The sequence below is a fragment of the Anabas testudineus genome, chromosome 10 (genome assembly GCF_900324465.2).
Source record: "Anabas testudineus chromosome 10, fAnaTes1.2, whole genome shotgun sequence".
In the NCBI taxonomy this organism is placed as follows: Eukaryota; Metazoa; Chordata; class Actinopteri; order Anabantiformes; family Anabantidae; genus Anabas; species Anabas testudineus.
The window spans coordinates 21,362,320-21,380,987 of record NC_046619.1 but is presented as its reverse complement, the minus strand read 5'-3'; the positions used below and the strand labels follow the sequence as shown (position 1 = coordinate 21,380,987).

Below are 18,668 nucleotides of genomic sequence, written 5' to 3'. Positions count from 1 at the left end.
TTTGACGTGCTTGTTAAAAGGTTTTCACTGAGGAAAGTCTTATGTAAGGCAAACCAGCTAGAAAAACATTACTGCACTTACACTTTTCTGCTTAAAAATTAAAGCATCTGATGTTAGCTGAGCATAGAACCATGGAGAATTTGCCAACCCTCAGGATACTTACGATTTAATAGGCACAGAACACAATTAGAGAAGCTGCAATAAAATGGATATAATCATTTAAGAAACTCCAATTAAGACTCATTATTTGGTCATCTAAGATTAAAATCAAATAAATGGTTAATTGTCATTGCTTCCAATTATCTACTTTTAAAAAGCCATTTTAAAAATCGTTTTTCCAGTGGACAATTCACAAACTCAGTACCTTTTTCAAACCATCAGGCACAAGCGCTGACTACATGCTTTTATTTTGAAAGTGTCCTGGTATTTCTCTATTTGACTGACTTGACGCTCCTCTCTGCAGAGCTGCTGAACTAACAAACTATCCAACCAGAGTTTATTCAGGGATCAGACTCAGTCAAGTCTCTTCATCTGAGGAGCAGAGTTGGAAAACAGAGGGGCAGCATGCACAGCTAGAAAAGTAATTATCGAGGGCTCTAAAGCTTCCATCCAAAGATCTTTACATGAAGCTGTGTAGTGACATCTGGTGTCCCCAAACATTATAAAACCCTCTTAAAAATATTCGTATAATAATTCAGATTGTGTGTTGACATGTAAATACAATTTAAAAGATGTTCTGATGTAACAGTTTTAATGGCACAGACAAGACACTGACGTGTGATGAGATTCAACACTGGCTGAATTTTAAAAAGATTTGAAAAGTAAAAGCACAAAATGATCAGACCACACTATAACTACCTAAACAGATGTACTGGAAAAAATGTTAAAATAAAAAATATTTACAAAATAAGTGTAATTTTCAAAAGAATCATGTCCGTGTCTATCTACACACGACAACCCAGTCAATCCCCCTCCTCCCTGTGAGAAGTATAGAATAAAAAAAAGTTAGTAAACTGCTGTAGAGGTGTTCAACAGCAGAACCTTATTTATTTTAACTGCAACTTAAAGATGCAATGGATGAATCTGTACAAAGATGGAAGCACCTTTTATGATACCTGTAGTAGACAGAAGATCAACACTTAAACATGAACACACAAACGGCATAAAGGTCAATTAGATGCTTCTTTGTTAAACAGACAGGAAACAGTTTCCTGAGGTAAATAAGGCTCTACTGTGCAAACACACCAAAACTCTAAACCACCATCAACTGCCAATATTCAGCTGTGTAGCTTCAACAGTAAAAAAAAAAAAAGGAAAAGTCAAATCTATTAAATCACCTGTACACACTTTCATACAGCTGAATCTGTCAAACTGACGGCATCATTAACACGTTTCTTAAATCCTTCAGTCCAGGTTGATTTGGAAGAGGCCGTTTCTCCCAGTGTGTAAAAAAAACAACAAAACACAGAACAGAGCAGTGTCCACAGTGAGGAGAGCTGATGCTGTGAGGGAATGTTTAGCCCCAGTTGGACTCAAACATCTCAGGGTTTCCAAAGCTTCAGCAAACCGTCCTCGCTGTATGTACAGATGAGGTTCTGGTGAGGATGGTGGGCGATGCCGATCACATCCTTCTCATGGACCTGAAGAGAGAGGAGAGAGGATAATTTACAAGTTTGCAAAAACAGTAGATACTGGAAATGGATCAAGCTAAATTCAGAAAATGTAGAAGGTTTGACATTTCTTCACCTTTATTATGTACAAAATAAAAGCAGCTTCACCTACACGTTCCAACACTTAAGATTTAAACTTGACAGTCAGAACTTTTTGTGGCAGAAGCAGAGGCGTGAACAAGGAGTGATATTTTAAAACTTTTTGATCTATGTTCCCGAGTGCAGTACCGTACCGTCAGCGTTCTCTCCAGTTTGCCTGTGACTGTGCTGAAGCAGTAGAGCACCAAGTCTTCACCCACACAGTAGATCCACTCGCCGCGGGGCGACAGAGTGCAGCACACAAAGTCACCACCTTCCCTCTTACCGGAGCTAAAACTCCTCACAATCTGCAAAGACAGAGACACACATGAATTTAAACCCACACAGATCAAAAATATGTGAAGGCAGGCAGGTAGGCACATTTATTTATTTATTACCACCTACGTAATGAAACCACCTTCAAGTTCTCACTTTTAAACTATGAACTAAATTCAGTTTGCAAATAACCATTTAGCGTTTATGGTCGAGTAGTTAATAGCACAAAAACTCTAACTAATGAGCTAAGACAGGTGATTACTTATCAAGTTCTTGTTGGTTCCTTTAATTTGATAATTTTCAATTCAATTCAAGTCCTTTAGAATATCATCTGAGAGACGCAGTTAAATTACACACACAACCAAAAGTTAATTTAATGATAGATTAATCTGGCCCATCTTTGTCATTTTTTATTAATTTGTGTTAATGTCAGATGTTTAATAAAAAATGTCTGCAGATATCATACAAAAATGATCTGGGCGCACAGATGCGATGACTCATCTGGACACGTTTTATTGGCACTTGAAGAAAGCAGCAAGTGAGATTAGCAGATCTGAAAAATACAGTTATGGTAACGGTGTCTCTGTGACCAATGCCAGAGCTCAGCTCCTTCACAAAGGCAGTAGAAAAGGTTCATTATACCTGAAGTTACTGTGCACATGATAAAAGTGAATAATAAGATATTAAAGTAGTTTATTGAAACACTTGTTAAACAGTCAAACTCTCAGAACAGCAGTAACAGTGACTGTTCAGTCTAATTTGCTTAAACTGAGTTGGTCCTGTTGTAAACAATTTACATTTTTAAAATTTAATTATTCATAGGCTGGTTCTGAATTTATTCTGTTTGCTCAGATGAACAACATCATATCTGCATTATAAATCAGTCATCGGTTTTCCTGCTCTCTAAAGATCAGCATCTGCTTTGGACCATTAGCTCACAAGTTGGCTTTGGCAGCCCAGAGACCTTCATGAATCAAGTGCTGTAATGTTTAATAATTTAATAATGATTGAACTGACCTGTCCCTGCATGTTCATGATGACCACCGTGTTAGAGCGGTTGCACACTACAAAATGCTCTGGATTCTTAGGCAGCAGGATGACGTTGTTGACTGTGATGTCGGTTCCAGCCGATGTACCCAGAGGCTTAAAGGTGCTTGTGCACTCAGTGGTCTTCACATTCCACACCTGACAGGTTTGATGTAGGCCGGAAAGACAAAATAAAGGAACAGACATCGTGGCAATGTTTCAAATAAAAGGAAAAAAAAAAAAGGATCAAAGCGTAAATATCTTTTCTCTATCTTTTCTTACCTTCACTGTACCGTCAGAAGAAGCACTGATGATGTGGTGGCCGTCTGGAGTGAATGTGGCTTCGTTGACAAATGAAGAGTGGCCACGGAACTCCTTAAGAGATTTACCTGACTTCAGTCCGTGGATTCTTACACAAAACACACGAGGTAATGTTAAAAAATGTCCATTTTCATACAAGGTGTGGCTGCACACTCAACATATCAGTTACATCCACAGTTATTAACAGTTAACGCAGAGTTTGGAAGTAAGAAGGAGTTAAAGGTGTTATGTCAGATGTGAGTTTACCTGATTGTCTGATCAAAAGAGGCACTGAGGAGCTGGCTGCTGTCTTTACAGAAGCTTAGACATGTTACTCCTTTACTGTGGGCACGTTCAACCCTCCTTAGACACTGACCGCTCTGGATCTTCCACACCTACACAAAAACAAACTGTGTCTTTATTTTTCCACATTCTGGTATTCTAACTTCCAAATGTTCAACATTTTGCTTTGTTTTTGTTTTAATACCAGGATGTAACTTGGATTATATCAACTTCTAAATGCTGAACAAAGCAACAGCTGCTAAGGGAAAAGAGATGTGAACTTTATCCTCTACCTTGATCTTTCCATCTTGAGCTCCAGTAGCCAACATCTCTGTGTCCCGACTGAAGCACATACACAACACTGCATCATCCATCATCATGAAATTATCCTGAGCCTGGTACTTCAGATCCTGTAAGCAATGGTGCATATAGTTTGAAGGTGATTTTGGAATGACAAGTATTGCAAGTAATGCAGTGCTCTATTCAACCAGAGAGAAAACCTGGTTTGTGTCTTTCTCATGTATTAGTTACCTTTCTGATTTTGCCTGTGGTGAAGTTCCAGACCTCAATGAAGCCATCCACAGAGCCAGTAACCAGGTACTGACCATCAGGGGAGAATCTGGAACACTCCACATGAGACTTCTGTCCAAACTGTGCATTAAAGAAAAACAATTACAAACACATGAAATATACCATACTGAAAAAAATAGAATTATAATCACAGTATGTTTCACAAAAATAACAGGACAGGACAGTGTTGCTACCTTGATGTGTCTGGTGAGCTGAGTGGGGAAGCGCTCCTCTTCCACATCTTTTACAGCAGCTTTACCCCTGAACAAGTCAATGGTCATACCAGGAGGCAGAAGTCCTTGATGCTGCTGCCATTTCAGAGACTGAAAGTAGAGAATGTGGACAAACATTCAAGAAACAACACTTTGCAATTATGTAAATTGCATTTTTAAGAATAGGTCTCTAACCACACTACCAGGTTTGAAGATCTCTTACCTGTCCTAGAAGAGCCAGGAGACGAGAGGGGGGCACCACGCTCACCTCTCCTGCCAGAGCCTGAGCGATGGCTGCCCGGCGTTTCTCCTTACTGCTGCCATCTGGATATGCCTGGACAGGAACATCAATAAACACACTTCATACAACTTCAGGTATGCCAGAAACCTAGCAACAGACCTAGCACAACATCTGTCTCTCATGATGAACACAGGGTTTTTTGGTAAGCCGCACTTACTGATGATAAAAAATTAAACATCAATGAACAGGGATAGCATATCTCTGCACATTTGTTGTGGACTCACTTCTCTGGGATCAAAGTAAGAGCGAGCCAGCAGGTTCTCCAGGTGGATGTATCTCTCTGGCTGGGTCTGTTTCAGCATTATCATGGGGTCGGTCTGCCTGAGGAGGGAACGTGCGGCACCCAACTCTCTCAACTCAATCAGCTCCAACACAACCTGAAAATAAAGCAACCACTTTGACTCAGATGAAAGGTAACCTTAGACATGAGTAATGGGTATTTTTATACAAGCAAATGCTTCATGATAAAGCCAATCAGCTCAAGACTACAAACTACAGAAATATGAAACTACAAAAAATATGAAATTTAACATTTTAAAAGGTAAAATATCTAAACTCTTCAAACTTCCACTGTGACTTTAACAGTGTTTCCACCATGCACGTGGAAAAGATGACCAGGAGCAATGTTTTAAAATCTCACCTGCTCATAAAGATCGATCAGGGTCTTATCTGGCAGTTTGAGGGACTGGATGGCTTGGAGGACAGTATCCCAGTGGCCACTGTTTATGTCTGCCACAAAGCTTTCTATACTGTCCACAGTGTTCAGAGATACTGTGGTCTCCTCCTGCAGGGTGGCTAGAGTCCGGTGCAGACTATTTTCTTTTAAGTACTGCATAATCAGACGGATCACGCTGTGGGAAAAACAATGGATGCAAGTCAGTTGTGCAAATAAATATTCTGCGACAGCTCTACTTAAGTAATTGAAATTATAATAAGACAAATAAAGAATCACTGTGGATTATTGGGGGAGAATATTAGAGCAGTAGAACAAGAACCTCTGTTTGAAAAGCAAATGCTGTTTTTACAGCATTCACTGAGTTTATTCAGGTTTTCCAGTTGATTGCATTTTATATTAGGTTAACTGACATTCATCAGACTGGCTGAGGAATGGATCAGTCTTCTAGTAAAAAGTTAAACTTATTTTTATTTCTTTCTAACAATTATCAGACATCAGCAAGGAGAATATATGACAACCAACATTTTAATTGACAAATGTCTAACATAGAAATCCCGGTAATATTCCCTCAGTTTAATTAAGTAAGTACTATCTGTTGGGTCTGCTATTAACGTTAACAGTGCAGAAACGGACAGCACATAAGGTACATTTAGCAATTTATCAAACGGTGTAACTTTAAAACTGTGTTAGCTGCTGAAGTCTGAATATTTCAGCTAAACTGGCAGTGCAACCTTAGCCTTAGCTAATGCTAACATAACGTCAATTTCACTTTAACTTCTGTTTGTAACATGAGGAAATAATAGAAGCACAAAACAGGTAGTTCCGTAAGTAAAGCAGTCAGCGACACTTCAAAGTGAAATGCATTTACATAGCTGCACCAAAAAAGAACAAACATCCATATATCTGAGTTAGCCTAGCCTGTTAGCTTAGCTTAAAGCGCTAAAGCTAATGACTGCAGAAAGGATGAGACAGGCCTCATTGATAAAAATACAAACAAATGCGCAGTTTTAAGCTGCTGTTTTTGTTTATTAAAAAACACTCATTTAAAGATAATTAGGTGGACTACTTACTCTGCGGATTCCACCTCCAGAGACATTGTTATTTCTTTAAAACAACAAGACACGTTTCAATCTGCAGGAAAAGCGAGAAAACACACGACCGGAGAACGACGCAAACACGGAAGTGCTGGGAGGAGTCGGGGATCTTCAAAATAAAAGTCTGGTCCTCACTGTGTGAAGGTGGAACATTGATTTGAAATAAAAAGAGAAATAGATTCAAGATCAACTTCATATTTCTGACAAAACAAACGACCATCATAGATTGATTTGTATATTAAAATAAAATACTTAAATCTCAATGTTGTATAGGCTTTGGAGCCGACTTTGTAAGTTTTCTGCTGGAGAAATGCTGAATTTGTGGATTTCTGTGATGTGAACCTGTTTTAAGCGAAACTTTTCATTTAATTCCATTAAATGATACTCGTATAGAGCACATACTGCTTTACTTTGAAGTATTATCTAATTTCATTTGGATGTCCATTGAAGTATGTTCCGTCCAGTTAGGTGTAATTTTACTTAATCTATTGCTTCATTCATGCAGCACTCATGTTTAATATACAGTACACCTGATATAGTCTTAAAACTGGCCCTAGGGATCATTAGGAGTAACTGAAAAGGCTCAATTGGACCCTAGCAGCAATTGTCTGTAACAAATCAGTTTAATAAAATAATATATCTTGATGATTATTATTTTGCTAGAGGTTTCTGTCAATAAGAGGATCTACAGTATAATGTCATTATGAGCCTTTCTTCCCTTTAAGCATTACCGCTGTTGCTTTGGTGCGTTCTTTTTCCTAAAATGTTCAACAGGGGGCTCTATCTGCACAGTTATGCCTCCCAGGCCCTCTTGACTCCCTTCTCTCTGCCAGTGAAGGTCTTTCAAGGTTATGATGATTATGATGCTCGGTGCAGCACCACTTCACTCTGTAAAACCACGGCCTGGGTTTGATTGTTTTGGTCCATCATGACATAATCCCACTGAGAACCCTATCCACATTGGAAATTAATTTGGCACCAAGAACACAGCAGACATTGCTTGGTTTCATTTGCCAATACATTGGGAGTCGATGAGGAGAAGCAGAAAGGACGGGGAGGAGGGAGTGGGGTTTTCACACAAAACCAATAGCATAGCACCCTGAATATATTAACATAAGAGCAGAAAAACAACGTCAACATAATTTTGCTGTCTTCTGGCATGACAAAGCAGAGGCTGTTTGGAGAACGCTTACCAATGAGGGAGACGCCAGCATGCTGGAAGAGTGACAGCCACACAAAAGGCTGTAATGTAATCACTTCATCCTTTCTGAGAAAAACAAAGGAAATTCTAAGTTTGTGTGAGGTGCCATTCTTAGCGTGCAATAAAGTTAACCTTTCCCTATCATAATTAAATAACACTTTACCGCCACAAAGAAATGCAGTTTCTTTGGTCTGTCTTTGAGGAGAAAAAGAAAGATGTTGTTTTTTTATTACCTGCTCTGTGGTGGAAGACTAATTACATGGTGCTACAAGAGTAAAAGAGAAAGAACTGTATGCCATAAGTTCAAGTCTTGACATTTATGAATCAAACCCTGTCAATTATTCTGAGAAAAAAAAAATTGCCTCACAATCACATTTTTGCAAAATACAACAGACAATTCTGCATTTCTTGGCACAATCTTCATAATCCCAGTCTCTTGTGTTCTCATGGAAACCATTTAAACTTCTAAACTGAATATTCACAGCTCTGACGGTGAAAGCAAATCAAAGCAAAGAGCCAAGGGCATCTGTTAAACACTTAAAGAGATTCATCAACTGATAGACAACAACACAATGAGGCCACTTCTAAATGTATTGATTCCTTCTGAGACATATTTCCTGGTGGGTTTTTTTTTTATTTCTGTGGTTTAAGTTGTGCTATACTTATTGAAAAGAAGTGTTCTGAGCATCAACAATTAAAAAGAACTTCAAACTAATTCTGGTGGGGAAATGATGAATGCCTGCTTAGTCAAGATTTAGTGACATTACTTTTTAATGGGGATAAAACATGATAAGAATAGGTTGTGGATGTTTGTAAAGCTTTATGATGTCTTGTCAGCTAAAGACGGGATTACAGGTGCTTTGCTGGAGTAGGATGGAGTAGGATGCACAGGTTTTGAGATGAGAACTGTGAATATGCTTTGTAATCATACTGCTTCTCAGACAAGATCTGCACATTCAAAGCACTGAGATGCAGCTACCGAAAGCAAAATGTTGTTGGTTCTATATGTTTGAAGTTTGTACCACAGATTATTGATCCACATTAGAGGAGGAAAATACTAATTTTATTTACACAATCAGCATCAGATTATTTGATGGATTTCTGTCCTATTCAAGCAGCAGAGTGTATGGATTGTATTCTGTGCTTAGATCTTGTTCTTGTGCACAAGCATCAAGTCTGCAGCCTGCTAAGCTGAGCACCAATTATTTGAGTTTACATGCTTCACATGGTTTCCTCATGGTAGTGGGGACATTTCATTTCATATTAATCAGTCCAACACAGGAACAATTTTGGATGTGATTTGTTCATGATTTAGTAAGGCAGCTTACTAAACACAAAAACATGTAAACTAATACTATATTAAGGCATACATTATATGTAGTTATCCATATGATACGTTTGGTGTGAACGTCTCTCTTGAGGTTATTCCACAGCATCTGGGGTTGAGCTGTAGGCTCTGACTGGGCCACTTCAAAAGGTGGGGGTTCTTTATTTTTTGAAACATCCGAATTCTACCGTTGAGATGAAGTGTATTTTAGTGTACTGCAGTGCTGTGTGTTCTTCTGGAATAATTCAACCTTAGTTTCAACAGTCCCCAAAACATTTTCAATAACTTTGTGAATCGTAAGTGGCAGAAAACAGCATGTTTTCACATTTCACACCAACATGAAAACATCCCAACAGTGAAGCGTGGTGGAGGGAGCATCATCAGACAACCAGTCCTATCCAAATGGTTAGGACATAGGTCGTTCTAGACAGTGACACACTTGACCAGTGCTGTCATTTTCCTTTCAGCAATGAAAAGACAACAACAAGTTGCTCGGGGATACACAACAGTCTAATCTTAGCAGGAGCTGGAAGCTGAAATCTAATTTATCAAGCTTGAATCCAAACACATCCACTCATCCATCATCCTATTCCTGTATTTGTCTTTCCATCAAGTCTCTTTTATGTAAACTTGCACAGAGCATCAAAGATAAAAAGCTAATTTTGAGACATTTCCAGGAACCAGCTCATCAGAGAACATCACGAACTAAGATAAAACCAACACAATTTGGTTTGTTTATGCATCTTTAAGAGCTTTGTCCTTGAGTGTACCTGGCAGCAGAACGCAATGAACAAGGGTCCATTAATTTGCAGCTGAGAAGCTGCTCACAGCTCCTTGCTAATGGCTGATTTCTCTGCCAGTCAGTCAGCCCTCGAGTCACAAGTGGTGGTGGGTGGAAGGTATGAGTATGTGAGAGGTATTGGCGAAGGTAGAGGAAGAGGAGGGGTGGGGCTAAGCATCAATCCTATTGGCATGTTCATTATTCTCAACAGACACATTAGAAAGCGTAAAGGGTCTCAGTGCGAGAGCTCTATTGATATTCTCAATCTTTGTGACACAAAAACAGGTGCTACAACCCATAGAAATGTGCAGAATTAGGTCTATTCATATCACAGTAGCTTGCATGGGTGCATGATAAATTATGGGTCATCAAGGTGATAAAGCAGTGAGTTGGAAATAGGATTGTGCCTGGAAGACGACGTACCAAGCAGTGCACATGTGACCTGATACAATAAACTGTATGTTAGTTTCATTGCAGTCTGGGTAAGAGAGATATGCAGCGGGGCACATTTCTCATGTGACAATGTAAATAGAAGCTATCCACTTACTGGGTGAATGCCACAGCTTCTCCTTAGCTAAAAAGCTCCAGGAGCCCCATTGTATTCACAAAAAAGGAAAAAAAACATCCACAAAGTGCTGACACACGTGAATGGTTCTGAGCAGGGTAAGCTCTCGCCTTTCACTTGCTGGTCTATCTTTGCTTGTTCCTGCACCTGTGCTCCTATAAATCTGACATCTACAACTTGAGGCATCTTTTTTGTCAGGCTGTTGAAAATGCATTGAAGGGTTTTATGGATATTCAGGCAATGTACGAGAATCTTTGCAGCTGAAGTCAGAACATACATTGTTCAGCTCATGCATACACACTCAGGCAGCATTATAAGGGATAATAAATAAGCCCATATGAGAAACATAATGCTAACATTGTTTTTTATAAATCTGATAAACATGATGTGTATATGTTTTTCTGTCCTGCAGTTTCAACAACACATGTTTAGATTGGATAAAAACAGTGACATGTTTGCCTTGGTTGCTCTTATCTTCCCAACAAGTCTCAAGCTTCAACCTGACTCATTTTCAAACTGTAGAAAAGCTCATTCCTTATGTGACATTGTAGAAACTGCCAAGATGCAGACCCACAAAAGGCCATGATCCTTCTATTGAGGCTCACAATTAAGACCTAATAGGGTTAAAAAAAAAAACATTCAACAGAGCTCACAGTAGGCCGAACCGGCAGGTTGAAATTAGGTTATTATGCAAAACATAGAAGACAAAGGGAGTCTATTTGCATGCAATTAACATGGTAATTTTCTTAGTAACTGTCTAATAATTTATACAACAGAAGGCATGCGGATACTTAGGGCTCTCTTTGCTTAGTTCTCGTTTAGCAATTTCCTCATTTGTAACCTGGCTTGACCGCACATTTGTATGGCCCTCACACTCTCTGCGGATGGTTATTGATTGTGTCTCCCTCATTGGAATGTGCAGGCACGATAATAAGTAAATCCATCTTCTGTCAGAGCCCGCTGAAGGGAATGTAGTCCTACGGGGAAGAGAGCAACATATTCAGATCCAATTTTCCTCTCTTTTGTTTAGGATTACCATCACTTTGTTTTCGCTTGCACAGTCTGAACACACCAAACTCAGCAGCACCAACGCATGAAGCACAAGGGGAATCAGACACATCTGGGGAAACTCACTGGCACAGAGAATCCAATAACAGAATAAATTCATCCATGGTGTTTTAATTAACCTGTACTGCTGGAGTGGAACAAAGCTAGTTGATGGGATATGAGCACTCAAACAAAGACATAAGTGCACTTCGTGAGACACAGACAGCGAATCTTATTAACAGGAGGTATCACTTTGTATTCTGACCCTCTTAGACATAAACATAAAATCACACATACGAGTGAAGGAACAGACAGGCTGAAGTATTTCATTTATTCCAGTCAAAATTCAGCCTGAGTCTTTAAATCCCTAGGTTCTTTCCTGAAGTACATAACAGATTTTTTATCGCATGTTAGCATACATGTCAACTGTCCACTTGGGCTCCGAGGCCCTGTTGATTCTGAAAGCAAGCCCTCAACATTTAATTCATTTCCCGATTGAGGCTATTTTCACTGTTCCACAGTAGAATATCCCAGCATGGAGCTGGTTTCAAGCTGAAATAATGGGCTGTGGACTGTCAGTGTTCCCCATGGCAGTTGTCATCTATAGAGACAGGATTGGCATGCGTGGTTCCTTTTCAAATATTGGATCGGGCTGAAAAATCACTGGTGGGTTCTTCAGGGGGGCGACTGCAGAAATGGAAAAAAAGAAATCTTAAATGTCACTGCCTCTCCTCATCTGTCCAATAGCACCATTCTGTGTTTTATTACTTTTTCAGTAGCATTTTGTCTCCATAGGAATGGGCCCTCGTGTCACAAATGAATGAAAGTAAAAGTCACAGCCTGGTAATGAGAGTCACATGGTCTTTTTCATATCTGCATTTCAAATAGATGTTTTCTAATTAATGGTATGATGAATAAACTCTGTCCATCAAGTGAAATGACTCCTGCAGTTTTATAGTTTGCACTTTTCTGGTGGAAAGTATTCTGGTTAGGGCTCCTATACACAGTAACTGTAGTAGCTGAAAGTGAACTTTCTCTAATATTCAGTGTTTGTAGGTAGAGTACACTGTCAGAGATCATCACACCCTTTTCAGAAACACTAACACATGGCTGCAAATTTGAGTTCTGTACTCAGTTCATTCAGTGTGTAAATACAGTGGGAAACCAGGGAATCTGCCTGGATTGATAATGTTCTTCCATCTGCACATTTGAAGGGTATTGGGGATACTGTAATGCAATTTCACAAAGCACATGTGTTTGAAATGCAAAGTTAAATTTGTTGAGCTTGTTCACATTTTTGCAGAGAATCAGATGAGGAGACTGATACCACTCTTTTGTTTGTCTAATACATATTGAATATTAATTTATTTGATTAGTAAATACTGAAACTCACTGAATTGAGCATCATTCATTATTTAATCACATCACACTGTGTTAAATCAGACTGATCGCACTGCATCGTGATTGGAGTGTTCCCCAATCTGTACCATCACATACGTGGTGAGGCATGCTTATAAACGCTGATGCTGCATCACTTTTAGTGTATTTGACGCTGTGGGAAGTGTCAGTATCTCACACCGACATACTGCAGCTTTAACTGTATTTTCAGGGATTCTGCTCACTGATGCAGAGTAAAACACCTGTGAACAACAGCACACACGCAAATGTTTCTAAAGCACACACATACACGCTCAGGTGGACTTAATTTTAGAGCTGAACAAGCAGACTGTGAGCATCCGTCAATCTCTCCCCACCCCATCACAGAGCTTTAAAGAGGAGCCTAACCAGCAGGACGTGAGGAGAAAGAGAACACACCGCCGCTGCATCATGTAGAATAATCTTCCTCAGCTACGTGATCCAGTCAGGGAGGCTGCAGACATCAACTGGATCAATATGATCTCACACTATACTGACACATTACGGTGAAAGTCTTTCTAGGTGGCTTGAAACAATGATTTGACTCTGGATTCACGGGTTCACTGTATATACAATGAAAATACTTAATTAGATTCCCAGAGCAGTACAAACCAACACTCTTAACTTGACCAGGGAATTTAAATTATCCTCAGGCTACATGACAAACATAAAAGGAGAAAGAGTGGAGAGAAACAACAGAAAGAAGTTCAAGCAACCCTTAGAGTTCAGTCGGAGGGTTGCTGCCCACACAGTCTATTTGATGTGAGCTATCTTCAGATGACATCTGTACACTCTGTATATTGGCTATTTGGGGCAAAGCAACACAGACTGCACAAACAGTCCAGCTGTCAGATTTACAGACACAACAAGGCTAAATGTGGCTTTGCTTCCTGTCTCAACACACTCATACGTCCACATTGATCGTGGATAACGCAGCCCACACTTAATGACCTTTTTCTTAGTGTGTAATTAAAGAGAAAACATGGGAGGACAGTGAAAACAAAAAAACTGCAATTACAAATCACTGTGTAATGTTTCACTGGTGGTGTCACTGCTCTGCCCGGGGTCCTTTTAGGTCCTTAGTTTTATTTTTGCCTTCAGTGTTCCCCAGTGTTTTCTACACTGACACACTCACAAACACTCACTTACCTGTTGTCTAACGATCCCACTCCTTTACAGCTGCAGTCACTCACCTTGATTACTCTGCCTCTCCTCTCACCTACACACCTGATTCCGGTTGTAATTAGACTCCTCAGCAGCCATTTTGAACACACTCAGTGTTTAGACTATGTTTGGCTTTCTTGATTAACAAAATACGTGGTTTCTGTAATCAGGGTAGAGGATTAGAAAAATCGGATTTCCCAAGGTACATTTTGAAAACTCTGCCTCGTACTTGTGTAACCAGGTTTCTAATTGGCTTTTTATGAGCGCGCATGTGCAGGATAAAGGCTGCAGATGCTCTGCTGCTTTCAGCAGAGAGGAGGGGGCTGGATAAAAAGAGGAGCTCATTACCCAGAGCAATGCTCTCTCGTTAAATCAAGTCCATCCAAAATCAGACTAGAACCAACACATCGTGTCCTGTAGACTTCTAAATAAGTAATTTCCCACGATATATGTGTTTTATTTGGACATTTTGTGCTGTGTTTGCCTGCTTGTCCCTCTCACAGCTTTGTCAGTCAGTTCCCCCAATGCATATAAAAAACAATCCAGCAAGCCGTCTCATCTGTCTCTATACAGTTCTGTGAGCACTGCTTCCAAGATAAGTCCACGTTAGAGCAGAAATCAAATTACTCATCTGCTGCATTTATAGGCAGATTTTAGTGACCAGTTTCCTAAGTGCAGGTAAACTTGTTCACTGATTACCAGAGAAATCCGGTTTCTCTGAGTAACCTGGTTACTGAAGTGTATGTAAACAGTCATTAATAATAAATAATTCATTCTGTCATTTTTAGTTGCTCTAGGATCAACAATAGACATTTTCATTTTATTTTAATTTGAAAATCCAGGGTTCCTCTGCTGAAGGGAGACATTATGTAACGCCATATGTCTTTTGTAGCCAAGGAGAATGAAAGGAATAGATGATGTCAGGGAGCAGAGGTGTTTCTAAACCTCCATTCAGTAGAGTAAAGGTGTATACAACACTAAAGGAGCCCCCACAGTGGAGAGCTGACAAGACTCCAGCAAATCCAGTTCAGCGGGGTGTTGTGCTGGTTTCTCCCAGCAGAGAGGGACGTAGTCTGGGTACACTGGGGTTTAGCACGAGAGGTTAGTGGTCTAAATCTTTCCCGTTTCAGGCAAATGGAAAGTTTTACACAACTATACTCTGAATTACACAAGTGTAATTTGTTTTTAATTATATTTAGCAAAAAAGCACTTGAATGTTCTCAAGAGGCCAATTCCAGAGATTGGACACGAAATGTCAGTGCTTTTCTTCGACGTCCTGCTGCTACACTTCTCTCTTTAAATGAAAATGGCATTTTGTCTGTGGAGGAATTATCCAGGCTGTCGAAGAATAATGACATTAAGGAAATAGGCCTATCCAGTTTGCAAAGGTCACAGTCTGTTAACGAGAGGGGGATGGCTTTTTTTTTTGTATTTGCATGTTGAATTATTTTTTTTACTGCAGTATATAATTACTGCAGGTAAATTTCTGTTTTAGAATAAATAACTCAAGCTTCACTTGAAAGCATTTTATATAATGTCCGTCCACTGATGAAGATTCAGATGTGGATCTCATGTAAGTTGATTTCCTCCACAGGACAATGTCAAGGGTCATTTACTAGATTTTTCCTTTTTTATTAAATTGTTGTGATTGTGATTATTAAATTGTCCTAATCAGTGAAGGAATATAAATATTGTATATTCAACACTGTGCACCATGTGCACCTGCACCGTCCCTAGGTGTTGAATCACGTTTTATCAACAGACCTTTGACGTTATTTTTAATTTTTACTTAAATCCAATATCGTGCTACCTCTGTGTATGATCACAGATGGATTCCTCCCCATGTTGCATTGACCACTTACATCCTTGCATGGATTCCTTCAGTGTCAGCAGCACATACTGTGCCAGACTTCACCAGGAGCAGGAAGACACTCATGATAGAAGTATGGGTCATAATAAAGTGCTGTAACAAGAACACATCAGATTTATTTTGCCCAATGCGATATCCTATTTCCACTGGCAGTGGGAATAAATACAGTAAGAAGAAGTCGGTGCCCGGGGCTAAATGAAGTGTTTGGTGACTATTGTATTGAAGAATATGATTCAGTGTCATGGAGGGAAAGGAAAGTCCTGCTAGTGTAGATATACACTCTTTCATTCACTCTTCATGTGAATTCACTTTGTTTTCAGAGTCTGGGTAATGTGGAATTATACCATTGTATTTAGTTATTAGACATCATGAAGATCTTTAATATATTTTCCACTTTATTGCATTTTTTATTTCCTTTGTTGCGTTTTCATTCTCATTTCTTGGTATCTCTGGATCTTTCTTTCTTCAGTGAAGTGGCATCTCAGTCGTTTGCTGCTGCCGCAGCGAGCCTCTTCCCCCTCAGGGATCAATAAAGTTTATTTTATCTTATCGTGTTTCTTCAGGGAAAGTCAACTGGGCATGCATTCTCTTTATCACTAATTTGATCAGACTTAGTCACAGTTAAATTCATTCACGTCAGGTAGCTGCCTATAAAACCACAGTCTGTCGTACACTGACTGAACTGAGGCTGGTCCTGGGGCGTTCTGCTGCAGCAGCCCCTGAGGGAGGTTGAAGCTTTACGTCTACGTTTATTTATTTATTTCACTGTAATTATTAATACACAAACAATTAACAACAATTAACCCGAGTAAGGTCCCTAATTTGGATCTATTTATTTATACTGCCCCCCTCCAAGATTTCTGCATTTCAATGGGTGAATGAATGTTATTGTAAAATAATTAATAACTGGAGGTTACGAGCACAAATATAGACCTGTTAAATGATGAGCCACAGTGCAGCCTCAGATCCACAGGCGGATTTCTTCTACTTGTTTCTTTCTCTTTCAGATTAGTTGAACATCACTTCAACTTCACCTTTTACTCCCGTTCCTATACCAATAGTAGCTGCACAGGAGCGTTTCAGAGTACACCTCCTGAAATGCTCTCAGTGTTAATAATTTGTGAACAGATGTGAATGTTAGATTTAGTCAGAGATCCTCCCAGCACAGTTCAGTCCTGCTGTGATAATCACTGTAACTCCTGGAGATAAGCTGGAAGAAACATATCCAGAGAATCACTGTCTGGTCTTTCTGTTGTTTGTGTGTTTCTACATATACTTCCTTCACATTCCAGTCTAGTAATAGCCAAACTGAGGAAATGAGCGCTTTATTTTGCCTGTGAATGATCTAAAATGTGTTTATTCACTCAACTTGTTTCAATTCCAAAACCTATATTTTCCGTTTTTATCAGTGCTCCAACTCTCAGGGTCTCAATCTGACCTCTACTGTATGATATATTTCCAGCAATATAAAACATATTTTTTAATAATACCATTCAGGCATTGGTACATAAGCAAAGCTCCCAGCGATCCCATGATAGAAAAGTAACTTAAGTTCTTATTTGAGTTTGTGACACAACCTTATTACAACGACGAGAAGCAGAGAGAAACAAGTGTAGAGCTGTCAAGTAACTGGTTGTTGCAACACTATCATCAACAAAACTGTAGGAAGATTCAGTGAATGATTCAGATTTAAAATAGGCTTCATAAGAAAACTGAATCAGTCCATTGGATGAAACAAACAAAAGAGGCAGACTTGGGTGATGTATTTGCCCCCTTTAGCTTTTGCAGATCTTATCTGAAAGAACAAGATCTCATCTTTTCCTTCTTTTATTGACTTTCAAACTCATTCTCCTGAAGGCGATCTCACTGCTGCAGGACGGCAAAAACATGACAAACACAATCAGAGCGTATCAGGGGAATTTGGGGGCAGACTCTGCGTGATATTAAAGGTCATCTAATTTGGCTCTGATTAACTCACACTCTTGTCTTTTGTACTCTCAAAAAGCAGTAAATCATTTCGTCCTGCTTTTCTGCCCGTTCTCATACACTCAAACTCACACGTACAGTTTTAATCCCGTCTTGTGAATATAATGGCCGGATGTGTCTGAATTGCTTTCTTCCCTCCTTGGAATATGTTGAAGTGATAGCATATCACCTCTCCCATTCCCCACAGTGAAACATAATTAGTTTAAGTCCAAATACGGAGCATTTGTATAAAGGAAATCCCTCTCATAGGTCCAGTGCAATCAGTCCTGGCTGCAAGTTCACTACCTCCACTCCATTATACTTGACTCCTAATATCCATCTTGTTGAAAGTCTTCTCAGGATGAAAGCTGCATTCCACAGTGCAATTTATACAGTGGAGTCAGTGGGACTCAAAATAGTCCCTTGGATCAAAATCAATAGTATTTTAAAGGCTGTAGTTTGTGGTAAATTAAGGTACATTTGATAGTGTTCATCTTCAACGTGTTTTGCACTATATTACCCCCCAGGGTCCATTAGAGCTAAAGTCTTATTCTGCTAAAGTTATATATGTACTGTACAATGTTGTCTACAAACCCTCACTGTATTAAAACTCGGCCATGTGTGAAGTTGGCACATGAATGAACCATCACATCAACAGTGAAACATTACATTAGACAGAGACAACTACACTTAATAATTCTCTAACCTGCCTGTGAACACACAGCCAGGTTATGAAGTCATAAAATCTGAAGACATCTATTTATCATTTAGCCAATATTGTTGCTTTTTATTCACTGCTTTGTTTTTTATAACTTTACTATTATTTAATATTTGCAGAAAAATGGTA

At 39.3% G+C, this 18,668-nt stretch overlaps 1 protein-coding gene across 1 annotated transcript; it reads right to left on the bottom strand.

Moving 5' to 3' along the window:
- Nucleotides 1-1,019: 1,019 nt before the first annotated feature.
- On the bottom strand, nucleotides 1,020-6,576 carry smu1a (SMU1 DNA replication regulator and spliceosomal factor a). Its single transcript, XM_026358568.1, has 12 exons — nucleotides 6,462-6,576; nucleotides 5,356-5,566; nucleotides 4,940-5,092; nucleotides 4,638-4,748; nucleotides 4,397-4,525; nucleotides 4,164-4,283; nucleotides 3,926-4,042; nucleotides 3,618-3,745; nucleotides 3,333-3,459; nucleotides 3,042-3,209; nucleotides 1,904-2,056; nucleotides 1,020-1,640 (listed from the first exon to the last, which is right to left on the bottom strand). Exons 1-12 carry the CDS (start codon nucleotides 6,485-6,487, stop codon nucleotides 1,542-1,544), a joined length of 1,542 nt encoding a protein of 513 aa, XP_026214353.1. The 5' UTR covers nucleotides 6,488-6,576; the 3' UTR covers nucleotides 1,020-1,541.
- Between the last annotated feature and the right edge of the window lie 12,092 nt (nucleotides 6,577-18,668).